The sequence below is a fragment of the Phaseolus vulgaris genome, chromosome 8, assembly GCF_051622355.1.
Source record: "Phaseolus vulgaris cultivar YP4 chromosome 8, ASM5162235v1, whole genome shotgun sequence".
Classification (NCBI taxonomy): Eukaryota; Viridiplantae; Streptophyta; class Magnoliopsida; order Fabales; family Fabaceae; genus Phaseolus; species Phaseolus vulgaris.
In genome coordinates, this window is record NC_143505.1 from 60,192,832 (window position 1) to 60,220,742 (window position 27,911).

Genomic DNA, 27,911 nt, shown 5'->3' on the forward strand with positions numbered 1-27,911 from the left:
AAATTTCTATCTGTATGAAGTCTTTCTCCAACCATTGTTTCTGTTGTAGTACTTGTATTATTTAACTGGCAAAATGTATTTGGATTATCTGCTTAGGCTTGAGCTTCTCCCTTCTTCTTTTTTTCTCTTTATTGCTCCATGAATAACTCAAACATTTCCTTCAACACAAATTAAGTTTCATTGAATATGGCATTGAAGAAGTTCATAATCCGAAGCTACGAGGGTCACTCTGATAGAGCTCAGGTAGAAGATCTTGAGAGAAGATGCAAGGTAGGGCCATCAGAAAGCGTGCTAGACACTATGGGGGACCCCATGTGTAGGATCAGAAACAGTCCCATGTACATAATGCTGGTATATATACTATACAATACCACACCATTAAAGTAACTATACTTAATAATCTTCATCATCTCCCTCATCCTTCAGCCTTTATTTACATGGATCACAATTTATAATCTTCTTTTCCTCTTACTTACTCTAACCTAACTGGTGTGTTGATCCTTTAGTTTTGGTTATGTTAGTTAAGTGATCTAATTTAGTCAAGTAGTACTAGAATTGTGTGCACTATACTACTTATTGGTTAATTTGGTGCTAGGTGGCAGAGATGGACAATGAATTGGTCGGTGTCATTCAAGGCTTAATAAAAATGGTGAAAGTTCACACTCATCCTCCAGAGGATATGGCAAAGGTGGGGTATGTCTTAGGCCTCAGAGTTTCTCCTCATAGTAGAAGAAAAGGCATTGGATCAAGTCTAGTGCAAAGGTTAGAAGAGTGGTTCACTTCCAATGATGTGGAATATGCATACATGGCCACAGAGAAAGAAAACCACGCCTCAATCAACCTCTTCATGGAGAAGTATTGCTACACCAAGTTTAGGACTCCAACTATACTCATAAACCCAGTGAATCATCATCTGTTTCAAATCTCATCCAACATAGAGATAGCTATGGTGAAGGTTGAAAAGGCTGAATCCCTCTATAGAAGGTTCATGGGATCCACTGAGTTCTTCCCTAGTGACATAGAGAATATACTAAGGAACAAGCTAAGCTTGGGAACTTGGGTGGCTTATTTCAAAGGGGATAGTGATTTTGGTTTAGATGGAGAAGTTCCCGATAGTTGGGCTATGCTTAGTGTTTGGAACTGTGGGGAAATCTTCAAGCTAAGGCTAGGGAAAGCACCTTTGTCTTGCATGTTATTCACAAAGAGTTGGAGCTTGATTGGTAGAATGTTCCCATGCATGAAATTGCCAACCTTGCCCAATTTCTTTAGTCCTTTTGGGTTCTACTTCATGTATGGTGTGTACCAAGAAGGGCCATTCTCTGGAAAGTTGGTTAGGGCATTGTGCCAGTTTGTGCACAACATGGCTTCTAGGAGTGAACAGAGCAAGATCATTGTGACAGAAATTGGAGGAAGAGATGATCTGATTCATCATATTCCACATTGGAAATTGCTCTCATGCCAGGACTTGTGGTGCATAAAGGCTTTGAACAATGAAGGAACTAACAAGTTTCATGAATTGAGCAACACTCAATCATCAATAACACTCTTTGTAGACCCACGAGAGGTTTAAACTATCTACTCATAAATATAAACATATATTCACTTTTTTTTCAATCCACTTTCTTCTTATGGATGATATACCAATTAACCATAAACATAGGCATAACTTACTAGAATTCGTAATTGTTTTAGAATTGACCCCAATTCGATAAAGAAAAAGGGAAAAAATTACTCTATTTTGATAAAATATAAACCATGAAATTACCTCTTAGTATTAATATTTTCGATGAGGATTCATTTAAATGTTAAATTTCATAGAGTGGGTGTTTAATTTAGTTAATGGATTTTAGAAATAATTTCACATATTAATATTTAAAATAATTTTCTTTAATGTCTCTCTTTTAAAACATTAAAATAAGAAACAGTCACCTTACGTGTTCGTATGATAAAATTTATTAAACTACTTTAACAACTATAGATAATATTAAATTTTGAATGCATCAAAATGTGATTACATTCGATCAGTCTCTCAAAATAGCTTGCTTAATCACTTTGTTTCTATTATTAAAACAATACTTATTGAAATTTAAGGAAATATTTGGGACTGGTCAGCCATATCCTCGAAAATAATACCTTTTTTTAAACAAAACAATCTAAATATTTAGAAGAATATTCAAGAAATATATAATAGACAGTCATTTTTATGATTAATAGAATGTCATATTAAATCGGTCGTTTTTTTCTAAAATCAAAACATTTTGTATGTATTTGAAAAATTGTGCGTTATTAAATTTTTTTTTTAAAGTAAATAAAATATTCAAATTATCATTTACAATTCAATTTTTTTGTATTGTAATAAGGGACTCTAATATCAAATAAAAACAAATAGAGTATAAATAATAATATTATTATTATTATTATTCGAGTATAAATTAATAACTGAATAAAATAAATAAATAATTATTAGAGTCAGAAACACACTGGACAATGAACATTAATTCTAGCCTAAATCTAATGGTAAGAGAAAAGATACAGACTCCATCTTGAACCATAAAAAAAAAAAACTTTGTTTAATTATCACTTAACAAAAAGTATTGGGTTCTTCGAAAATGGATCCAACCTGAACAGTGATAGTGAGGGCTTTTTCTTCCTACACCAGCTAAAAATCATTCTGTAGCCCCAAATTTTGAATATACTCATAGTTTACAAACGATGCAAAGGATAAAAAAAAAATACATTAAAAAAAGTGATAAAATTGGAATATTTTTTTTTTGGAACAGATAATATGAACTAATGTTCAACTATTCTAAATGACACGTTTTAAAACACCTAAATTATTATAAAATTTGTTTTTTCAGAACTGTTTAAATTCATTCCATAATGATTTTTTTTTCTTTTTATCAAATAATCCAAATAAAAGAGTGTGTTTGGTATTTTGAAATTATTGAAGTGCAGAAAGTAAGTTGGGGGTGCAAGAAAGAAAGGTAAAGAAGGAAAATCACCCAAACTTTTTGATTGCTTGGTCCTTTAGTTAGGTCATTCTTGTTGGCATTTGACACAAGATCCTAATATTTTCACTCAACTTTTTGCTGGTTAGTTAACTCATGCCTTCCATATGAACACATCTCCTTGACCAAGTTTTTGAAGATGTTCAGCCTGATGTATTAAGATGAAGACTAAAAGTAATTTTTTTTTTGTTAAATATAGAAACATATGTTAATTTGTTCTCTTAAAAAAACATCATATACTATAACTTTTGGATATTTAGTTATCAAGAAACAAATATCAGAAAATACTATAAAAATATATATACATGTACATTTTTAATAGGTAGTCATGTGATACCACCTCTAACTTTATCTGTTTTTATTCATGAATAATTATAGCAAATAATTATATATATATATATATATTATCATTATGACATATAACAACTTAAATAATTAGTTATATTGTTGAACTTTCAATAATATGAAGGTATTCTTTTTTACACACACTTTAGTCTTATTTAACATTGTTATAAAATATTAAAATTCTTAGTCACATTCCCGTCTTTTATAAGACTTTGTATTTCCACGAAATTAAGGTAGTTCACATATTCACTTATTAGAAATGGAACTATAGTTTGAGTACACATTGAGTATAAATCAAAAGGTTGATCAACGTACTAGAAAAAGATCTATAATTTATAATTTTAAGCTTTTGAGTTAAATTTTTCATCTTAATTTCTTATATAATTTATTTATGGTTAATCTTTTAGCTCAAATGCTCGCAGGATTGAAACTAGTGTTAAGTATTTTATATGGTGGAATGGTATTAGAAATAATTTACAAAAATTTAATTAATTAAAATTTATAAAAAATATATTATAATTAATTATTTAAATATTTATTATTGAAAAAATATATTATATTTAATTATTTAAATATTTATTATTGAAAATATATTATAATTAATTATTCAAATATATTATTATTCAAAGTTATTATCGTCTCAACCAAAAAAGTTTTAACGAGTTACTTATATATTATATTCTTGTTTATTGATACGGTTGAACATGAATATCCTACCAACCATAATATCGTCCCGCCTAATCAGAATAAATTATTATTTCTCAACGCAATCAACAAAATATTACCGTCCCGTGCGATTCGCATAAATTATTATCGTCATGCAATCATCAAAATGTTATCGTCCCGGACAATCAACAAAATATCATCGACACAAGCGATCCGCATAAATTATTATCGCATCGCACGATTAACAAAATATTATCGCCCTTAGCGATCAACAAAATGTTATCGCCCTGAGCAATCAACAACATGTTATCGTCTTCCATGATACGCATAAATTATTATCGCATCGCGCGATAAGCAAAATTTTATCGCCCCGAGCAATCAACAAAATGATATCGCCCATAGCGATCAACAACATGTTATCGTCCTCCACGATCCACATAAATTATTATCGCCCTGAGAGATAAACAAAATGTTATCACCCTGCGTGATCCACATAAATTATTATCCCAACGCAACCAATTAAACATTATCGCCCCGCGCGATCAGTTAAATACTATCGCCCCACGAGATCTGTTAAATATTATTGCTCCGCACGATAAGCAAAATGTTATCGCCTCAAGCGGTCCGCATAAATTATTATCGCTTCACGCAATGAGTTAAATATTATCGCCCCGCGTGATCAGCAAAATGTTAGCGCTCTGCACGATCAGAAAATTGTTATCGCCCCAAGCAATTCGCATAAATTATTATCGCACACCGCGATCCGCATAAATTATTATCATCCTCAGTGATTAACAAAACATTATTGTCCCATATTATTATCACCTTGTGCGATCAGAATTATTATAGTCTCGTGCGTTCATAATTATTATTGTCCCGTGCGATTAGAAATATCATCGCCTCGTGCGACCAGGATTATTATCGCTTCATGCGATCAATTAAATATTATCGCCGCCCGTGTGTCAGCAAAATGTTATTGCTCTAAGCAATTCCCAAAAATTATTATCAACCAGACGATTAGCAAAATATTATCGCCCGAACGATCAACAAAATATTATTGTTCCAAGGGATCAACAAAATATTATGGCATGAACGATTAATATTATCATTCCAAGCGATCAGCAAATTATTATCGCCCCAAATTATTATCATTCCATATGATTAGAATTATTATCACCTTATGATATCAAAATATTATTGTGACATATAATTAGAAATATTATCGCACAATCCAATCAAAATTATTATCGTTCTATCTAATCAGTTAAATATTATCATCTCACACTATCAGTTAAATATTATCATCAGCTTACTATCATGCTATTATCGCACGATGCGATCAGTTAATTATTATTGCCCCCACAATCAACAAAATGTTATCACCTAAACCATCCACATAAATTATTATCGCGCGATCAGTTCTCCAGTGCAATCAGAGCTATTATAGACCTTACGATAAAATAAAAAAAGCACGCCTCAATGAATTAATGAATTAAACTGTAGTATATCTTACCTTAGATTATATATATATATATATATATATATATATAATAAGAAATATTTATAAATATTTGTGGTTGAAGAAAAATAGTGATTAAATTTTTGGATGTTCATTTAATGACACCCACATGGGTACGGAACAAGTGACTGCAATTTATTAGTAAACGGGTCTTACACTCATAACATGAGACGTGAAATTAATAATTAATAATTAATAATTTTTTATCTACTAATTGAAGTTTAAAAAAAAAATTAAACATTAAATCCAAACATAACTCTTGTCTATTAACCAAAGCAAGCAAACACAGATAGATTTTTTTTTAAAAATAATGGGAAATATTTTTTTGTTCTTTTATTTGTTAATAAAGAAAGAGAAATAAAGAAAGAGAAATTTATGAGAAAGAGGAAGAAAGCGTGAAAGATAAAAATTGCAATGAAAAGAGGTAACAGTGAAAAAATGAGTCATTGACGGCAAAGTGAACCCCACCATAACCTGGTCCACTCCACATCATTTATCACTCTCTCTTCACACTCTTCCAACTTCATTTCTTCAAACTCTCTTTTTCCCAAACCCATACTTTTCTTTTTCTCACAATCTCTCTCTTCGTTCGTGCATGGCGTCGTCGGCGTGCGTCACGGACATGGCTCGCGCGGCGGCGTGCAGGGACGGTGCGGCGGCGGCGCACCTAAAAGTGGTCTCAATCTTCGTTATCTTCGTGACGAGCGTGGCGGGGATGTCGTTGCCGGTGCTCCTCGCCGGGGTATTCCGCGGGAAGCCGCTCTACGACAAGGCCATAGTCGTGATAAAGTGTTTCGCGGCGGGGGTGATTCTCTCGACCTCGCTGGTCCACGTGCTCCCAGACGCGTACGCCGCACTCGCCGACTGCCAGGTGGCGTCCCGCCATCCCTGGAAGGACTTCCCCTTCTCGGGGCTGGTGACGCTTGTGGGCGCTCTTCTGGCGCTCCTGGTGGACCTCGCGGCGAGCTCGCACGTGGAGCACGCGCAGTACGCGCCGGTGGTGGGGCAGGAGAAGGAGTTGGAGCTCGGCGGAGGGTGCCATGGGTCTGGCGGCGACGGTGAAAGAGGTGAAGAGTTGGCGAAATTGAAACAGAGGTTGGTTTCGCAGGTGCTTGAGATTGGGATAATTTTTCACTCTGTGATAATCGGAGTTACCATGGGAATGTCTCAGAACGTTTGCACTATTCGACCTCTCGTTGCTGCTTTAGCCTTTCATCAAATCTTTGAAGGCATGGGTCTCGGTGGTTGCGTCGCTCAGGTTTCTTTCTTCTTCTTCTTCTTCTTTCATTAATTTATCAGATTTTGTTCCAATTATGATGTTTTTAATTGGGTTTCTGAGATTCAACCAGAAACTTCCATTCTAACCTTTCTGTCTTCTACACGATAAATAAATAAATAAATGCAGGTTCTTAGATAGTCTCTGGATTATAATTATAATCTGTAGATTGTATATTAAATTTTTAACTGAAAAAATTGCTAAGCAACTAGATTATGTTAATTGCCTCTACATTTTTTCTTGTGTGTATTCAAAATTAATATCTTTACACCTTTAGGAAGGAAATTAGTAACGGATATTGTGTTTGGGAGTTTCTAAAACATTGTTTATTGTTGCGGTTGGAGAATTCCTCAGTTTTCTATTTGTTTTTTTTAATTTTTGGTGTCTGAAACCGGGGTTGTATTGTTTAATTAAGGGGGCTTAGAGTGTTTAAGGTTATAATTATAAATCATAATCATAATTATCGGGATAAAGACTCCTAACTTCCCAAATTAACGCTTAGTTGGGACTAATTTAAGTAGTTTTGTGGATAAGTATGGATTTCTATTCAGACCGTTTTAGTGTAAAATTTATAGAACTTGAAAATATAATAATATATTGTGATCCTTTTATTTTATTACTAATAACCTGTCCAGATTATCTTATCTTATCTATTAATTAAGAGATAGGTTACATATAATTTTGCAAAGATAAAATGTGTATGAGATGAGTAATGATGCAAATTCTAGAAAAGAGACAACTGAGGAATATTATATTTTAATTTATGTGTGCTATGTGGCTTGTGTAGTCACGAGGATTGCGCAATTCGAAACCGTGATTTATAAGTTTTTGAGACCATAGCTTCACCCTGTGACGGTTAATAATAAAAAAAGGAAAAACCGTTTACATAATAAATATTTTGAATAAGCGTTTACATAATAACAATGTTTCAAGTGTTTACAAAGTCATTCTAATCAGAATAAAATGTTAATGTTTGATTTTCATTTCCAGTGAATTTTTGTTATTAACCAGCGTAACAACATTGTTCAGTATGAAATCTATGCAGAGATTTTTTGAAGTGTGCTCTTGATTACTTTTCCTTTCTTCAGACTACAAGATGTGAATGAAAAGTAGTGTATTCATGAACAAATTTACAATGAATAGAATTATTTGTACTTTTGTTAATCCAATTGATATAGATTTTTGTGGTGATTATTACAGGCAGGATTTAGCTTTGGAACAATTGCATACATGTGCTTGATGTTTGCAGTGACAACACCAATGGGGATAATTTTGGGGATGGCATTGTTCTCACTTACAGGTTACGATGATAGCAATCCAAATGCCTTAATCTTGGAAGGGTTACTGGGTTCAGTTTCATCAGGAATACTGATTTACATGGCCCTTGTTGATCTCATAGCCGTTGACTTTTTTCACAACAAGCTTATGAACTCTACCCCTCCCTTGAAGAAAATATCTTTTCTTGCTTTGACCCTTGGTTCTGCTGCAATGTCTATCCTTGCCCTGTGGGCTTGAAAATTTTGTACCTTCAACCTTCCATTTAGTGTGCAACTTATAATGTACAAAACAAACTTGCACTACAATCATACAAATCATTATATCAAAGAGATTATCGCTCAAATTATTATTATTGACTTGTGCGATCAAAATTATTATCATATACAATTAACAAAATATTATCACTCCGAATAATAGCTACAAAATATTATCATCTCGAATAATAGGTACAAAATATTATCGCACAATCAGTTAAATATTATCTCCCAAATGATTCAAATAAATTATTATCTGATTATGCTATCAACAAAATATTATCATCCTGAATGATCAATTTTATGCAAATTATCGTCCCATCAACAAAATATTATCATCCTGAACAATCAATCCTATGCAAATTATCGTCCCATGATGACATATTATGTGCGTGCGATTAGAATTGTTTCTCAAATTAGTAAAAAAATTGCATAAAGCTAAGATGAAGATTAATTAGGGCAAATTGAAAAGGTTATTTGATGCCATGCAAGCTTAGTGGAGTAATGCGGGTACAACTATTTGGTCGCGAAACTTCAAGTATCAAATCAATTTATTATTATATTGAAATATTGTTTCTTTCCTAATTTAGTTGAAAGTATATACACAGATTCCACTAAGTTTTATTTTCCACTAAGTGTTTTTAAATTTTGGTGGAATTTGGGATCCTATGATTTTGATTCCTAGTGCTGCACATCTTTATCTTTCATAAAGTTACGTTGTTCTTTTTCTCTTTAATTATCTTCATATCCAATAACCTTCATCTTCTACCAAAATGCTAAACTGTAGAATCAAAGAGAAAAGCCACAGTGCATGGAAGAAAAACATTACACGTCTCTTTGTTGAAGGTCATTGAAGTGGCTTAAGAGAAATTACTTTGGACAATTAATAAAAATAGTTGGAGCAGTAAAAGACAATAAAAATGGCAGATTGTTAGGCAATGTGTCTGAATGTCTGAGAGTGGGTGCTATTATACAAAATTAAAGGTTTCCGTATTACATTTTACATTAAGATTTGTGAAACATAATTATAATAAATTTATGTTTTACATTACTTAGATATTAACATCTCATTAGAGAGTTATATATTTTAACTAATAACGTCTTAAAAAAATAATTATTATATTAAACTAAATTAGATATTATTTTATATATTAAAAAAATTATTCGTATTTAAAGTAAAATTTATAAATTAATTTTTATAAATAAATGAGTATATTTGATAGGAAGTCAACCCAAATATATTTTGAAGAAGTAAAATGAGTTAGTCGGGTTGATCTTAATAAGTTATACAAGTTGAAATTAGTAACCCGTCATATTATAAAATAAGTTAACAAATTAATTCTACTTTTTAGTTTTTAAAATATTTTTTTGTAATTTTTTTATTTTAATCTATTTATTTGGTTCTAATTTTAATATATTTTTTAGATAATAAAAATGTAAAAAAAACAATAAAATTAAATAAACTCCTATCAAAACAAATATAAACATTATGATTAAATTATGAATAATGAAATCAATATAAATAAAGTTTTATATAAAATATTAATATCCACAATTTTAATTCGAAAAACATAATATTTTTATTTAAAATATCAAAAATAAAGAAAATCACGATAAGATAAGAGACTAGAGCATGGCTACCCCCAATAATCTCTCTCTCTCTGCAATGCAAAATTTGCAATAAGAGATTAAGTTTCCATAAAAAAAAGGTTAAAGTTGAAATTTTGAAATTAATGAGGGGTGCAGAAATAATTTATGGGGCCCAAAAAGTGAGTGTGACAGAGTGAGGTTCGATCCAACTTCTTATGAGACCCAAAGCTCTTTTTTCTACTGTTCTAAATCGCAATTTTCTTAATAGCAGCTCATGCAATGATATCATGAATACGTGTAAATTATTTATAATTGGTATGGACGCTAATTAAATAATATTATTATTTACTTTAATTATGATGTATATACTTTTTCATAGAAACCATTCAAATAAAAAAAAAATTATCAAGAAGTCTGAAAATAAATAATAGTTTCACAACACAAAAATACCATGACAAACATAGTTTCCCAACTTCTACAAAAGAAAGACTTTCGTAATATTTCATTTTTATATTAATCAAAACAATAAATTATATGATTTTAATTATGAAATAATATTTAGTTGGAACATCTCAAATACGGATTGTTTCATATATTGAAAATTATGATTTGTGATTCTTATTGCAGCAAACCTTAAACAAATTGTATTCAATTTTTTACCCAATACAAAAAAAATGACAAAACCTCAACCAATTCTTAAAAAAATTGATTTGTAGAGTCTATTATATTCTATTATTATTGGTTGTTCTGAAAGATATATTTTTTTATTCTATAGAAGCTATTTCTTGTATAAGAATAAGAAACAAGTTTTATGAAAAAAAAAGAGAATGTCATATAGATTGATTCTAGTGGAAGAGTTTTTGAAGAAATGATTCTTCAACTTAAAAATCAAGAAGAAAAGAAGGTTAAAGATGTTCTTACTGCTTTAAAAAATTATATATAGTTAGAAATTTTCTAAATTTAATATATCGAAGCTAAAATTACATTTATTTAGAGATTTTTAAAGTAAGTTATTAAGTAAAACGTCAACAACAATAGTAATGGATTCCAAACCTATTTCAATATACTAAATTTCTATAATTTTTTTCGACAGGCAAATTATTTTTTCTGCCGAAACCTCTGAGTATAAGTTTTGAAAATTTAAACCACATCTCAAAATATTTTTCTGTAATAATCATATATATATATATATATATATATTAGTTGATATTTTTCTGTAATAATCATATATATTAGTTGAGTATCTATCCAAACCAAATCAACATATATTTGTGATAGGAGATGTGTAAAATGTCTCTTAGAAAAATATTTTGTTTAAACTAGTGACACTAAAAGAATGAAAATTTGAAGAGACATCATTAAAAAGAAAATCAATAAATAAAAAATAATTTTAAAAATAAAAATAATTAGTTACTATATTAACAAAATTATATACTTTGTCAATAAAATAACTAATTATTTTTATTGATAAAACAACTAATTATTTTTATTGTAATATCTCACTTTTGCTTTAGATAGCTACTTTCAAACGTGACATGACATGTTCACAAGGTCAAATTCTCAATGGGAGAAGAAGTAGCATAAGAAAAGGGGAAGAAGCTATCACAATGCATCTACGTAATTATATTAAAATATAGCCATGGAAAAACAATTTGACTACCAATTTATTTATTTATTAATCAAATTAATTACTTGATAGGTGATTAGTAATTATTTAATCATTTTCAAACATATTTCAAATATCAATAGTTTTTTTATTGTGTTTCATTATCCTACTTTTTCACAATGCCAAGTGAAAGACATAATCAAGTAGCCAAAAACATCAGTTCAGAACCTTTCAAACTTTTTCACTAAATAGAAACACAAGTTGACATCTTTCAAACTTTTTCTGTAAATAATTATTTATCTTTGTAACGTTGTAATATATGGACCAATTTACTTTTGGTGAAATCGTTTCATTATTATATTGGATTGAACTTTTTCCAATATTTCTGAGCACCCCATCTGCAGAAGTGAACTCTGATCCATCGAACAAGACCTTAAAAAACATTTGGCAGTAAACAAATATGTACATAAAGTTGTCCTTTCACTGTGGCATACCATACCAGCGTTGTCTTCTACCCACATGCACCATTCATGTCACTACTTCATCATGACTGAAACAACACGAGCTCAGATATCAGAACAATCAATTACAGTTAGAAAGTGTTATCAATTGGGACACATGAGTAACCAACGCAACATTTATAACCCATCAAGTACTCTCTTTTGTCTTTTCTTTTGAACACTATTAACTACTCTTAGCAAACACTTATTTCAGTATTAGATATACAACTGTTGATATACAAATTCTGAGTTGATAAATAAATTAGTAGTCTCTACTACTGATTTGCTTTAATGATTGAAAGAAGAATGAATATATTAGCACAGTAAAAGGGAAATCAACACTGCTTTTATGATAATCATTCAAATGTGTCAAAGAGGCTAATGAATAATCTTGCTTTTGCATAATTTTCTGAGAAAAAGAAAGAAACTAGGTACATCTCCAAAAGAAAACCAACCAATTTGAAGAGAACAAAAAATGTGTAAACTTTGAGATGAGTTCATATTTCAGTGTGAAGCATCCAACTCAGTTACATGATCAGGTGACAGAAAAACCTTACTCAGCAATCTCTTCAGAGAGAAACCCAACAAAGAAGAAGAATTTTCTGGAACAGAACCACTCTCACTCTCACTAATCTCATAACCAGGAGTAACAACCACAATCTCAAACACGTCATCAGAACCCGATTGAGAATCATCGTTCACCAGAATAGGAGCTCTACAAATGGGACAATTGCAATGTGAAGTGAACCACATGTCAATGCACTCCACGTGAAAAGCGTGGCCACACTTTGGCAATCTCCTTCCCATCTCACCCTCCTCAATTACGCTCAAACAAACCACACATTCCAATTCCTCTGTTTTTTCTGTTTTGTGCTCAAACATGGGAATTGCTGAAACTGTCGCTGAATCCAGGCCCTTGGTGCAGGTGGGTGACGCTTCTATGTTGATGCTGTTGAAATGAGAAGGTTCCAGAACGCCGGAGACGGTCACCGGAGTTCGCCACCGGCGAGTGTGAGAATGTAATTGCGACTGAGATAAGAACCACTTGGCATACACGTGGAGTAGGAGGACAAAGAGGATGACTAGGAGCAAGGAAAGAATGGCTGCGAGCATGATGCTGCTGTTGCTGTCGGAGAACAGGTTCTGAGCGAGTTGACTCAGTGAGTTACTGGGTGACTCGGATTGAGTCGGCATTGTGAGGGGAGTGAAGGATGAGGGTGAAGTCGGTGTTGTTTGCTTGAATGGGCAAAAGGGTAGGTTATTTTTGTGGAAAAGGTCAGGGCTTTGAACTTAAAATGAGATTTTGGGAGGAGGGGACCCAGCAAGTCAAGAGCCAGTTTGTGCAGTGTTGAATAAAAATTTGGTTTGTTCTACTCAGCGAGGTTTCTTTGTAACTAGTTGTGAAAATGTTTACGTGAAAATGAAGGGAGTGATAATTAAGGGGGTGTTTGGTGTTGCTGCCTCTTGTAAGCAAATGTATTTGTCAGGCTATGTGGGGAGGGATATGCAGATGAAGTCAAAGGAGAATCCCTATATCTAAGGGATTAATGAGGAATGCATGGGAATGGGGTGGAGGGGTGAAGAGAAAAATAGGGCACAAATGAAGCACTCGTGAAGGCAACGGCAATGGAGGAGGGTAGGTGGGTTTTATTGGATTCATGTGGCAGGTTTTTGTTTATTTATTTGTGGTGTTAATTGGTTAAATTGGTGCAATAAAGGATCCTAACTCCTCAGGCAAAGGCCTTATGACTCATGAATGACCAAGAAATAAAATAAGAAATTCTTAGTTCTTGTAAACTGCATCAAGCCTAAGTCAATCATGAAAAAGAGGCACCCCCCTCCACAATTTCTTCACTTTCACATTACTCATTTTCTTTATAGGGGCTTTCATGCATTTATTAGAACTTTGACAATATTAGAGGGGGCGCTGTGTTGTTTGGGTTTGGTAGGGTATATTGCGGGACCCCAACTACTGTTTTAAAGAGATCAACCAGAGTTCAGGGGTCCCATGTGAATGGAACCATACACTCTATAGGGGCTCCTTTTTTTTTCTTTTTCTTTGACCACCCTACCACAGCTAGCAGTCAGCTGTTGATAGCAGTAGAAGATCTTTGCTTAGATTCCACCATATTTTGTTGCATGTTTCCAGCAATGGAGATCCCTTTTTCAGTTTTTAGAGTGGTTACAGTATAGGCATGCAAAAGGTCCTCTTGCCATACTGCATTACCAATAATTCACAGGATTTTTGGACTTGGAAATCATAGCACCTGCTCTATTTTTCTTCCCTCAAATGAATATTTTATTATTATTAATCACTCAATGATATGTTTTCAAATGTTCCAGCTTCTTAAATTCATTCAGAACCCGATTGTAATAATTTTAGCATTTCAATTTCAGCCATGCAAGGGATATGCAGAATGTAACCAAACAACAGGATTTGTTTGAGGAATTATTGTTTATAATTCTCCAAACTGGAAACTAAGGATGCTCATCAAAATTATTAAAAGGGGTTTCAGAATTTAACAATATACATGATAATAGTTATTTTTTATCATATAAAACCAAAAATGTTCACTTAAATCTATTCTATCTCTCCAGATTCTTCTCTCCTCCAGTTATTCTTTCAGTCCATTAGTTTGTATCTTTTCTCTTCCACACCTGTAACTCCCAAGTGTATCTCTATTATTGTATGGAGGGGCACCTGCAAATGAGCAAACCTCAGATATGTTAGATATCTTATGCAAATTCATGATCCACACAAACTTTTCACAAAATGAGATGGTGAACCTAACACAAATTCTTTTCTTCTAACACAAAATTACTAGAGTTCATTTCTTCAATATTAGTCATGAACTCGATGGAGCTTTTGCATCAACTCCATCTTTCACTTTCAGCTAAGTATGAATATATTACCACAATTTCTGGAATTTCTTTCAAAGGCCTGTCAGTAAAATAAGCATATAATGCCCTCAGAACTGCCTGTAATGAGAAACTCAAGAGTTAAAACCAATCAACCATAGAGCATATAAATGGGCAAGTTTACATCAAAGTTATATGAAAAACCTGGTGAGATATCACAACAACAGGTGCCCTTTGCCGCTCAAGCTCAATAATTACAGGTTCTAACCTGCATTATTATAAATACAAGTTATTTACACAAAACAGTACTAGTTTGGTTTGGAACTAAATAATGATAAAAGAAGTAATGCATCAACCTTTGAATAACATCCAAGTAAGATTCCCCACGAGGATAACGATACCTAAGCTTGTCCTTACTGCGTGATCTGTAGCAGAAAAAGCAAAATAAAATAAATAACAATGGTCACATGAAAACATTTTTAAACAGCATTGCCATCTCACCAAGCAAAGGCTTTTTCAACTGGAAAATAGAAAGATTACAGTTTGCAACATACTCGTACTCCCCTGGCATGTTCTTCTTGATCTCTTCGTATGTCATGCCATCACACACACCAGCATTTATCTCATCAAGTGCACGCCATTGTATCTAACATATAGATAAAATTAGAAAGTGCGGGAGCATTTAGTAATATATACTTCTGTGAATTCATGTTTTCTGACTTAAGGATGAGACTAACCTTGGGAAATCCAACAATTGGTCCTGCTGTTAAAATTGTTCTCTGCAGCGTACTAGTCCATATCTAGACACCAGTCACAAACATCACAAATCATTTATCATTTTAATATTTGCACATATATTTATTACAAGCTTACACAAGCAGCTCGTTCTGATTTCAGACGCTTTTCTACAAATTTAGCAAGCTTCTTCTTATAAAGTTCTCCAGCCTCACTGTTGAAACAAATTGCATTGTGTTCCAGTTAGGCACAAGAAATTCATAGCAATTCTTGTTAACCCAAACATAGTAGTACTACAAAGAGAACCCCTACCAAGAAGAAAGAAACAACGTAATACCGAAAAGCTAATACTTTTTAAAGATGAGATGTATCCTTAAGTACCAAAAAGATATGCCATAGCAAGACAAAAAAAAGCCAAGAATTATGGCCCTTTAGTTGCAGCTTTTAAAAACAATTGTGTAAAATAGCTTTTTATAGAGCTTTTTCAGAACTGTTTAGCTTTAGATAACAGCACCAAGTTCAGAGTTTTTCATTCGGGAAAAGCTTATATAATTATTATCACGTTTTTTCTAAATATTTTTTAATTAAAAATCATTTTTTGTCTGAACAAATGCTCACAACCAAGCCTTTCGTTTTCACTAATACACAAGGCCAAACTGTGCTTAATCAGTCATAAACAATAAGGACATTGCCTAACAATGCCAGAGAAATAAACAAGAACTTTACGACAATAATCATCTAAGGACTTTTATTCTTTCCAATTGGTCATCTATCTTGTCAGAACATCTTTTCAGCTTCATTCCTTTCCAATACAAAAACATCTCCAATCATTATCAATCTATTTTTTGAGGTACTGTCAACTACACTGTCAAGACATCTCAGATGAACCATAACATAGTTGTTTCTCTCCTATTTCTTATATTTTCCATTAGAACCATTTGTGCCAACAATCATTTACACCAAGATAAACCCTAAACCCTAAACACTAAGATAAATATCATGGTGCGACTTCCACAATACTAAAAAGAAGTTACCAAGAACAATCAGGATCATCTTTAACCCAACCTGACCCACCAGTGGCAAATAAGCTATAATATATCCCAGTTTTGGCTTCTTAGAAAGCCACCAAATGGAAGGAGGGGATCAATATTAATTTCAACAATTGAGAGTAGGAAAAATATTACTAAAAGGAACATAAAGGTTCCTTCCATAACTTTGGGGGTCTTATGCAAAGTAGAAAAGAGGGTATTAAATAATAAGACTTTGAATAATTGCGATGTGAAATAAAAAATTTGACCTTATACTCCTCTTTAAACTAATATTCTAGTTCATGTACAAGTGTAGTACATCTACTACAACAAGAAGCCAAAATAAGATTTATCAAAACAAGACTGGTAACAGAAAAATAATTTAGATTCTTAGTATTCTAACAGTTCCTCTTATAAACAGAACAGAAATGAGAACTAATATTTTCATTCCTACACTACCTTTTTCTAAGCCTGTGTCCTCATTAATATAAACACTACACTAAATAGAGATAGAACCCAAATATTAGAATATACCTTAATGCAGAGTCTCCTCCAATTCTGCCTCTCACATTAAACCGACTTTCTCCATGCCGGGTAAGTAATATTGGGCGGGGTGTAAGATGTGTATTAACCTGCATGATAATAACAAATCATTAATAGAAAGCTAACAAGCGATTTGCAGAAGCATTTGCTGAAGGCATATGCTTAATGTTCAAGAAAAAACCATTAGCAAAAGTTGGTCTATGACATTTTTCAATATTGTCTTACTGGGTTAAGTATTATAATTAACTTGATCATTTGTTTTACTTTTCAGTGTGTTAAAAGCTTTGACTGTTATTAACTACTTTCTTCTAAGAAACTTACCAAGAAAAAGACTATCCGACCAGGTAGGTAGCCACTGATATTGTTCACCTAAAACAAAAAGATAGAATTTGTGGATCATTAACAAATTAAAGTCACACTGTAAACCATGTTTGTAAATGGTTATGGAAAAATTCAAGGAGATGCACAAATACTTGCAACAGGAAATTCTAGAATATTAGAGCAGCCTCCCAATAGTTTTTTCAACAGAGCAAGTTTTTTACTATCATCTGTCCTTAAACAACAGACAAGTGACTTACATTTTATCATAAAGTATATGGCTATGGTAATATGCCACATTTTGTTCCTCCCTTCAAGTTCCACTCCCAGCAATTTGAACTCATGGTATAATTTAATTTACAACACAGTTTATATACACACCTTACTACTTGGCATAACTTTTAGATTGGGTGGTTCCTTGACATGGTATCACAGACTGGTCAACCAAGATGCCCAGGGTTCAATACATATTTTAGAGCCTAACTCTGTCCGTTTCTAATGTGAGTTTGTCACTCAACACAGTTTAGAGGTGAGTAATGAATCTTTTCTAGTTTACCGATAGTATAATTCAGATACTACAAATAAGTGATCTATATAAACATAATGCATCCATATGGTAGTAACATGCTTTTCTAACACTGATTCTTTGAAGAACAATCACACCTTCAATTATACACTTGGAGGGAACGATTAAATAATAATTACGAAAAGCACAAAGTGGACTCAAGGATAAAATAGTTATAAGCTATTTAAATCTGGAGGTGAAAGTGAAACCATGCCTTTTTCCACACCAAGGTTTTACATCTAGTTAAACTATTGGAATCTATTTATTACTAACCCAAACAAAAGCTACTATATGGACAATAAACATGCATGATGCATATCATCAATTATCAAACTAGCAATACTAGCAAACTAGACAATGGCATGTGTAAAATGGTTCAGTTTTGCCACATAGAATGACAACTAAATGTAAAACTTACTTGTATTTGCCCTCCATGTCCACTGGCCATGTCAATCATTTTTATGTAAGATCCTTCTTCTACTGTCTCATAAACCTAGTACATGAAATCAACATTACTTAAAACAAAAAGCTCACCTTAAATAGCCATTAAAATTTAAAGTAAATATGAAACACTTACCTTCTCATAATTGGCTACACGTTCTTTGAAGTCTCGCAACCCTGCCTCAAAATCTGGTCTGCAAAAGAAAAGCTAATTGTGTATGTAACTACAATTCCACATACTCATTAAGATAAGATGTCACTAGTTTTATACGAAACATTACACTTCGGCATAGTCAGGGCTTTGCTGAATTTTAAAGCGTATATTCCTCTCAATTACATCTACATCATTGCATATTGTTTCCAAAAAAATGATCTGTGACAAAAAATGCAAGGATATATAAGAAGAGTTCAAAACTAAATTATTTTCATATTGTATGTATGGCTGTACCCATCTACCTTGCATCTGCCTTCAGCCAGTCTCATCAGCATGTTTCTTCGCTGCTTGCTACTGTTTGTGGCATCAAATATCCCAACCTAAATCCAAACTAAAACTTAAGCCAAAAAAAGCAAACCTTGAAAGAAAAAAAAAAAAAAAAAAAACCTTGAAAGAAGGCTTAAAGTAACAAAGTTATCTAAAAAATAATGAATATACCTGGCCCCCTTCTTGCATCCAAGATATCATATCTTCAAATGCCAGCTTCGCTACCTAGTAGTACATGATATATTAAAACTATGTACATAGAGAAAGGATTACAAGGAGCTAACAATACCAGAATCATCTATATGACAAATTGGTAGGTTCAGTGTACATATCTCAACATTTAGTATAATAAAAACATATTGTTGTATTTAAACATGGAGTACATGGTATAGTTGAGGCACTATTTTAAGCATATGCATCTCTATCTATTAGAATTAAATATAATTAGATATAATAGATATTATATGTTATCAGTTATTTTGTTTTCTAGATATAATAGATATTATATCTTATTTTGTTACTACATTGCTATTATATATAGCTCTCTCTTATATGTAATATCATCTTGATTCAATGAATTATTTTTCCCTTGATATGGTATAAGAAGTGATTTTTCTGCATTCATTCCAATAATTTTTTTGGTTTTCTCCCATGGATATCATGAATGAAACTGTAATGTCTCGCGGTTGACTGTTCCTAGTGGTATGATTATGTCTACTCTAGATGGTAATCACTTTTTCAATGGTTTAGTTTTTCTACTATTTCTATCAATAATTTGTTTAAAGGTAGATGGACCATTGATTCAAGTGTCAGGACTCATGTTGTTCATTCTCTTTCATGATTTCAATCTTCCAGATATGTCACTGATAAAACCTTTGTATTACCCAATTCATCTGTTATTCCTGTAGTTTAACGGTAAATAAGCTCTTCCAAATGCACCCTAATTACAATCTAAGTATAAACAATCAGTATAAAGTACTCTTTCACATATTCAAATAAAAATTTTGTTGGCCAGAAGTTACCTCATTGCGTGCCTCCACACCTTCAGGATTGTCAGCTCGAAAGAAATCAGCAAACTGCACAGAAGAATATGATGTGAATTGTAAATTTTCCTGGAAAGTAATGCAGTAACATCATAATTCCAAGAATGAAACTAACATAAAAGAGAAAATCGAGCACCCCATAGTGATCATGTGATGTTCACAATTTAAAAGATGTGGCATTGCAATGTATGAGAGATTATATTATATCACAGAAACGCTGATGCTAGATTTGACAACTATTTTTAGGGTAATGCCCCAATATTATTTTACCAGAATATAGGCCAGTGCTAACCCCCTTCCCCATCTTTAATTTTTACAGTTCAGTGTGCAGTATTTTTAAGTTTAGCACAAGGAAACAGTAACCCTACGTTTTGGTCACATTTTCCCAATGATCTAAGTCAGGTTCATTTTCTGCCACTGAGAAGCCATAGTGTTGGCAACATTACATATCATGATATTACAGTTGTTTCAGCCCAATCACTGATCACATTACAGAACACCAAAAGCCCTAAATAACTATGTCTGTTTGGAATCTCCTCTTATGGTGTAACAACCTGAAAATTTTACACTACAGTTGTGTTCAAAGCAAATGAACCTTGATCATTTCTATTCTTATTTATTTCATTAATTTTTATAATCAAAGCATTCCCTAAATAAATTATCGTAGAACTGAGATTTATTTCATCCTAAAATTCTAGTTTCTTCATTAATCTTGGTTAAAAATCAACCATGTCATCCTCCAGTCTTCCATCTTTTTTTCTTTGAAGTAACTTTGTTTGACAGCAAGACCTAACTTAGCAGTAATGTTGTGCCTTGGTGACCAACTGGTCATGGATTCAAATCGAGAAACAACCTCTTTGCATATGCAAGGGTAAGGATGCATACAATGCTCTCTCCCATACATGAGCGAGGAGCCTTTTGACACTGGGTACGTTAGTTTTATTTCCTTTTATTTTTGGAGAAAACCAACAGCCAAGAAGAGGAGAATGCTTGTGTTGACCTCTCATTCACAATATTCAAACCATCATCCATTCAAAGCTGCCTTATCCCCTTCCAACTCCCTATTTATTTCACTTTACATCACTACAAGAAAATCATTAAATAGAAATCAATTTGAGAGAAAAAAAATAATTAATCACTAAATTAGATATTATTTTAGAGACTAAAAAAATTATTGGTATCTAAAATAATTTTTATTATTAATAAATAGTTTCTAAATTGATATTTAATTAGCTACCAAGGTTTTAACTATTATTAAATTGGTACCTAAAACCTTGGTAGCTAATTGGATAACAATTTAGAAACTATTTATTAATAATAGAAACTACTTTAGATACCAATAATTTTTTTAATCTTTAAATAATATCTAATTTAGTCAACATAGTGACTAATTATTTTTTGTCTCTAAAATTGTTTTTAATTTAATAATTTTCTTGTAGTGCATATGGGTGTCTAAGTCCCATGTGGAGAAGTATGACATGCTAGATGGAGTATTTAAGTGTTTGGTTATTTCCCTTAATATCTAACTTTTAAGGGTGAGTTTCCCAAGTTCTTAAGTGCTTAACAAATAGTTATGGGTATTTAGAGAGATTATTAAGTATAGTAAATTGTAAATATCCTCGGCTGTCATTAGCTGTCATACTGTCATAGTTCAGAGAATAAACATGCTGCCAGTTGAACTTAACCAACTACGTACCTTCATCTTAGTTAAACTTAAATTATCGCATCCTCAAAATCAACTATCAGAACCCATACATGTCACTCGTTAAAATTCAGAAAAATAACAATCTCTAGATAAAGAATTCTTACAAACTGGAATTATTTTCCACTTCCAAATCCTCTACAATCTATACTAACATAAACCATATAAATTTTTATAACAATCAGTACAATACATTATGTAATAAAAAATACATGTAACATTAATAAAAACAATTACACAAATTTTTACCCGCATGCTGTGAACTGAAGCAAAAAGAAATGTAGATACAGCAACCAATTGAGGCCAAAGAAAAATATCAAGTAAACTGTTTTGATTGCAATGTGGTGATAGTTGTCATCTATACATACTTTTTAGAGTACTTTGGATGCAATTATTTGACATCTCTTATGCTTTTGAACTTTAATTGTCCTTCTTTTAATCGTTTTTTACATACAAGAATTGAAAACATGTCAAGGAGCTTACAACAACTCACGTACTCTGCTCAACAACTGAACTAGACTCATCTTGATTCAGTTTTGAATAAATTGTTCTTTAAGTTCAAATTTAATTTAGATTTCCTCTTGTACTTGATCTTTGTTATTTTTTGTTAGTTTTGATGGATCAAATTTCAAAGGACGATAGAGCTTTCATGGACATCAAAATAGAGAAAATGAAGTTTGTTGTTTGGGCTTAAGGTTACCCATTTGGGGCAGCTCAAGCCAAACCTGAGAAGAAAATGAACAAGTTTCAATGAATGCTTAAGCGTTCATTTATTTGAGAGCTTAAGAGTCTCTTTCTACACTCCATCGTTGGAAAGGCCCAATTCCTACAAAAGAAAAACTTTAAAACCAAATTTTCAGCTATTTCTACACTTGAGACACACACTTATAGGAGAAAAACTCTTCTTTCAAGGGTTCTTCCTCCATGGCTACTACCAAAATACAATATATAAATGAGGACAATCCTCCTCTTACAAGCCAATTTTGTAGGATTGAATTAGGTCTAAACTATTTCACACTCAATATAATGTAGATAAACAATACATGATAAAGCATAAACTTTTCAATTAATTCTACTACATTAAGTTTACCTGACTGGAACCATGCTTAAGGCGACGATACTGCACAAATGAAACATAAGTGTGTTAAATTCACACTTAAAATATTTCCTGTATTCCATTAGATACAACAAGACTATTGATTACTAAGGACGATGAGTCAAGAATGTGAACAACCTTACCAACATTGAAGTGTTTTGTATTATGACCTAACCATCGAAGATATCTTGTAAGTTTAGCTGCAGTGTAAGTCTTGCCTCGAGCTGGCAAACTCACCTATGAAAAAGAAGCTGGTAAGAAATTATTCATTTTCGAATATTTTATTTTTGTAATCAGATGAAAATGGGAACATGGCATTTTATTCCTTAAATACTAACTTCTCGAGTTATATACTTATGAAGTAGTTTATCCCAACAAGTTAATAGTCTCATTTTGAATCACACTCAAAACTTCAACTCAAATCCCAAAGCAAATTGATAACAAAGTGTTGCTAAAAAGGTTTACAAGCAATTAATACTCAAGCAAGAATTACCATGACAATCGCCAAATGCCTATGCTCCTTGGGACCTAGCATCTGATCAGCAATCGCAGCAGCTGCAACAGCTCCAGCAGCGGCTGGAATTGAATTCTATTATAAAGCCAGAATGGTGGGGGAGCAGAAGCAACTATTTGTTAATAATAACCTCAATTGAAAAGCATGATGCAACATACATTAATCTAGTGGAATGGAAATAAAAAAACAAATATTTTAAATCATTTATACAAACCTCAGTACCAGGATCCAAATTAAAATTTGTAGTGAACGAATTAGAACTAGAAGATTTTACAAGTCTGGGAAATCCTACACCCCTGTCAACTTGCGGATGCGAAATTGTTCCCACAGACTGCGATTTAACCATTCCAGGACTTTGGTACACCTTAGATTGATCAGATGCATGAACCTCCTCCACCTAGTTGGAACATCAAGATAGCCTATTAGATGTGATATATTGCATGATCAGGAATCCATATAATCCACTAGATTCTTTTTTATTTTTCTCATAACCTCAAGAGACATTTTGTAGTTTAAACATCATTTGTGCAGTTACCAGTTGGTTATATAATGATCTACAATCTGTAACTCATGAAACAAGTAATACAGGAAAATAATTCAGAAAATATACAAATGAAATTCTAATTATTAGCAACAAAGAAGCTGGCACAAAAATAGGATATATTTCCTCTAAACTGGAGATATACTTTCCAACAGTTTTAAAAAAAAGCTTTAGTTCTTCTTATTAAAGGAAAACACACACACACACACACATATATATATATATATATATATATATATAAAACAAAATAATCTACATCCTCAACCAATGAAAGTCTTTTAAGGCAAATACAACTATAAATCGATCACAGCTTCTGGATCTGGAAAAAGACTTCTGAATATATAGCAAAATAACCACCAACATTCAACAAAGTAACATCAAAATATCTCTGGACTGATCTTAACATGTTTTAATAACAATTCATTCTAGAAAGTATAATTATGAATTTGAAATGTGAATTTGAAAGCTAAGCCTTTACTGTTTCTGGTTGATTGATCATAGGAACACCGTCATCTCCCATGGAAGATGAAAAGCTGGCAGACCCACCACCTAGTGATCTGGGATTCTCTGTAATGTTAGCAGCATAAACAAGTGCTGAACTTGGAGAAGTTGAGGGAGATGGAACAATATAATGCTCAAGATCAAGTTCTAAATTCGCAGATGAGATGTTCTGAATAAAACATAAAAATTAAGCATAAGGTACATGGTAATTGTTTGAAAAAAGTTGTTTCATACACAGTATTAACCAAGAGTTGGAATAAGAGAAAAGAGGGTAGCATATAAAGGGCATCAGTTGAGATACATGATCAGACAAGTTATGGTACATTGGTAATGTGAGATAACCATTTTGCACTATCACATTAGAAAAATTATACAGAACAAATTACCTGTCCGTGAAGGGAATGACAACTAAAATTGGCTGAGATTAAAGAAAAATCCCGAGTCATAAATAACTAGTGTGCTCTCAGCTAAAATGAGAAATTAATTGATTGCGCATCAAAAAGAGGAGAAATTAGTTGGACTATTACACAAACCAAGGTTAGAAACTGTTAGATATCAAGAACCATTGAATACAATTAAACTTTTCAAATTTTATATAGGAGAAGGGGCAAAATGAGATTTAAACCTTTTCTATCTTTTGGCCTGTTAATTAGGTTTTCTGTTTTGAGTTAGTGGACGTTAATCTATAACAGAAGACAGTTCCCCAACCTTGTATAAATAGGACTTCTGGTATAGAAGTGGAGAAGGAATTCTCTGTTAGTTACTGTGAGAATGTAATTAGTCATTAGCTGTCACAGTTTGTTAATCATTAGCTATTACAGATTCTAAGAAATTAGGATCATTGATCCTTGATTATTAGGAAAGAATTTAATGTATTTGATTCTGTAAATCAGTATAAATACATACAGTGTGGTCTGCATTAGAGACACAACATTCAAATAACTCTTCCTTATAGCAGGGAGTTAATTACCTACAATGTAGTGAAGTACACTGAACAGACAGTAAATCAAAGCCAAGATTTAAGACCTCATTTATACTACAACAACAACAAATCAAGCATTTCCCCACTACATGGGGTTAGCTACACGCATCAAACAGCACCATGATGCTCAATACTGAACTAAATCTACAAACCTCTACATCCATCTTAATGGTTTCACATATAGTTTTTCTTGGTTTCCCTCTACCTCCAGTGATAAGAGCCATAAGCTGCCCTCCATCATATAATCTACTTTCCTTACTAGGGCTTCTTCTATAAGTCATCTCCACACACAGCCAAACCACCTAAGATGAGATTCTACCAATTTGTTTCTACTACAGGTGCTACCCCAACTTTATTTCCAATGCATTCATTGTTAATCCTATCTTGTCTAGTACGTCCACACATCTAGCCTAACCTTCTCATCTCTATCCCACTGAGTTTATTTTCCTGTTGGCTTCTAATGGCCCATAATTCAGTTCCATATGACATCACAAGTCTTATAGCGTTCCTTTAAGCTTGAGTATTGCCTTTTTTGTCACAAGTAACTCGAGGCACTCCTCCATTTCATCCACCGCTCCATTAGATCTCATTAATGTAAAGTAGAAATTAAATGATTTTTTTACAAGTTAGCATCTAAATTTCAAAATAAAGATGAAGAAAAAGGTGACTCTTAAAGACTACCTGATTCTTAATGTCACAAACATAAAGAAAACTGATAATTGGAGTCTTACCTCACTGCCTGTCTGATGTTCTGAATTTATGCTGACATCAGGTATCCCGCGTACAGACGATAGACGGAAATTCTCCTGATAAGCCCTCCAACTAGCTGCAAGATCAAAGGGAGATATCCTTTTTGCTTCCACAAATACTCGATACTCAAGAACTTGATCATTATCAAGTCTAAACAAAGCCAGCCTGTCACCATCTTGCCATGCTCCCCCAACTAGAACTCGGCTTGAACCCTCCTCAACAAAACAAGGATTATCGATGCACTTGGGCTTCAAAACGAACTTAAACTCTAAAGCTTCTGAAAATCCCAAACCAACACTTCAGGTCAGAATGCAGTTCATGCAACCCTTTCACGATAGCAAGACAATCACCAAAACTGAACTTCGAGATACCTTAATACCATCTAAGTGAAGCTATCATTCAAATGCTCAGAGTAAAAAATTGCACTTTTTATTCTTTTCCTCAGTTCTTCATACAAGTATACAACTAATTTAAAATGAAAAGCAAACACCAAGCCGGTGAGAAACATTACCATGATTAGGTGGAACAACAAAGCTCAACTCCCACACAGTCGCGGATTCCCGCTCCATAGAAAGCTGAAATTTTGGCTCCAAAAACAACAAGAATAAGAAGAACTAAGAGAGACCCAGAATAAAAGGAATGAAATGATGAAATGGGTGAGAGTTAAAATTACAGCTTTGGAAGGATCCCAAGAAGGGCCTAAATGGAAAGAGCCTGATACGTGAGGGAGAAGGTCTCCGGAGAGAGTGAGATTGGGATTCTCCATTTTCACCGAAACATAAAGCAATCCGGGGATTCGTAACGGCGTATGGTTAAGGCCATCTCGTTCTTCTTCGTTTTCACCCGCCATTGATTCTTCAGAGTTTGTGACAGTTTGTTAACCGTAGCTGGAGCAACCAAAACAGAATAGATGGTGATGTGTGTGTTAAAAAATCCTTATCCAAGCCTTCTTTGCAGTGTCACAGGACCTACAACATTTTGTCACCAATGCTATTACATTTAATATATATTCAATTAAAAATTGAGGATTTGAAAACCCATTTAATATATATTATTAACAACCATACTAGCCTTTAAATTAATAAATAACATTTTAAACAGTAAATTAATTTAATTCATTATATAAATAATGCTGGTTTTTAATATATTACTATTAAGAAGGAAACTAACATTTTCTTAGTTAATTGGTTTAATTTTGTTAGTTTTAATTGCATGTCTTTTAAATAATGAAATTCTACAACTTTTTACCTCCATATTTTCAATTGCAAAAACTGATCTTCATTGTTTTGAACATTCATAGACTCAAGGAATAATAATAACAAAGTAATTTTACACATTTTCTTATTATTTTACCTTCAAAATTGTGATAAATATTTTTACTTGTTACAAAATAAACAAATAATAATAATGGTTATTAATAATAATTTTTAATTAATTTTTCAAGTAATTATGAAAACTAAACACTAATTTTATTTAGCATTATGTATATATATTTGTTTAAAAAATTTAAAAATCGGACAGATAAGAAAAAGATATACACTTTCAAGTAGTTTAATGAATATTTGTTATAAATAGATAATAAAAACAAATAATTATTTCTTATACATATTTTAGTATAACTTTACTTTTATATGTTAGCAATTACTTTTTATTATAATAATAATGTGACAAATTTTAATTGTATTTATTATTATAAAAAAAATCAAACATTCACAATACCAAGCCTGTATTTTCACTGGTATTTATTAAATTTTATTGATGATGTTTTAA

The 27,911-nt window shown here is 32.4% G+C and overlaps 4 protein-coding genes across 12 annotated transcripts; 2 read left to right on the forward strand and 2 right to left on the reverse strand.

Moving 5' to 3' along the window:
* Nucleotides 1-1,611, forward strand: LOC137825052 (putative N-acetyltransferase HLS1). The gene is made up of 2 exons (XM_068630726.2): nucleotides 1-351; nucleotides 596-1,611. The coding sequence occupies exons 1-2, from the start codon at nucleotides 187-189 to the stop codon at nucleotides 1,568-1,570; spliced, it is 1,140 nt and encodes a 379-aa protein (XP_068486827.2). The 5' UTR covers nucleotides 1-186; the 3' UTR covers nucleotides 1,571-1,611.
* Nucleotides 1,612-6,041: 4,430 nt separating this feature from the next.
* Nucleotides 6,042-8,444, forward strand: ZIP6 (ZIP metal ion transporter family). The gene is made up of 2 exons (XM_068631874.1): nucleotides 6,042-6,796; nucleotides 8,015-8,444. Exons 1-2 carry the CDS (start codon nucleotides 6,134-6,136, stop codon nucleotides 8,327-8,329), a joined length of 978 nt encoding a protein of 325 aa, XP_068487975.1. The 5' UTR covers nucleotides 6,042-6,133; the 3' UTR covers nucleotides 8,330-8,444.
* A 3,436-nt stretch (nucleotides 8,445-11,880) lies between these two features.
* LOC137823859 (RING-H2 finger protein ATL2) lies at nucleotides 11,881-13,546 on the reverse strand. 2 transcript variants are annotated; one of them, XM_068629166.2, is made up of 2 exons: nucleotides 12,600-13,546; nucleotides 11,881-12,092 (listed from the first exon to the last, which is right to left on the reverse strand). In XM_068629166.2, exons 1-2 carry the CDS (start codon nucleotides 13,234-13,236, stop codon nucleotides 12,079-12,081), a joined length of 651 nt encoding a protein of 216 aa, XP_068485267.1. In that variant the 5' UTR covers nucleotides 13,237-13,546; the 3' UTR covers nucleotides 11,881-12,078. The 2 variants fall into 2 exon arrangements, with proteins under 2 accessions (XP_068485267.1, XP_068485266.1); XM_068629165.2 differs by lacking the exon at nucleotides 11,881-12,092 and having other exon boundaries at nucleotides 12,372-13,387.
* A 932-nt stretch (nucleotides 13,547-14,478) lies between these two features.
* LOC137823858 (6-phosphofructo-2-kinase/fructose-2,6-bisphosphatase) lies at nucleotides 14,479-27,120 on the reverse strand. 8 transcript variants are annotated; one of them, XM_068629163.1, is made up of 23 exons: nucleotides 26,815-27,120; nucleotides 26,653-26,716; nucleotides 26,123-26,418; nucleotides 24,387-24,578; nucleotides 23,582-23,764; nucleotides 23,347-23,442; nucleotides 22,992-23,090; nucleotides 22,848-22,877; nucleotides 20,035-20,088; nucleotides 19,184-19,237; nucleotides 18,988-19,065; nucleotides 18,813-18,904; nucleotides 18,668-18,725; nucleotides 18,509-18,583; nucleotides 17,529-17,576; nucleotides 17,199-17,296; nucleotides 15,775-15,850; nucleotides 15,639-15,701; nucleotides 15,456-15,547; nucleotides 15,258-15,326; nucleotides 15,106-15,169; nucleotides 14,956-15,021; nucleotides 14,479-14,743 (listed from the first exon to the last, which is right to left on the reverse strand). In XM_068629163.1, exons 1-23 carry the CDS (start codon nucleotides 26,989-26,991, stop codon nucleotides 14,666-14,668), a joined length of 2,202 nt encoding a protein of 733 aa, XP_068485264.1. In that variant the 5' UTR covers nucleotides 26,992-27,120; the 3' UTR covers nucleotides 14,479-14,665. The 8 variants fall into 8 exon arrangements, 6 of the variants coding, with proteins under 6 accessions (XP_068485264.1, XP_090149854.1, XP_068485265.1 ...); XM_090293728.1 differs by having other exon boundaries at nucleotides 22,997-23,090; nucleotides 26,815-27,116; XM_068629164.2 differs by lacking the exon at nucleotides 24,387-24,578 and having other exon boundaries at nucleotides 26,815-27,112.
* Nucleotides 27,121-27,911: the final 791 nt, after the last annotated feature.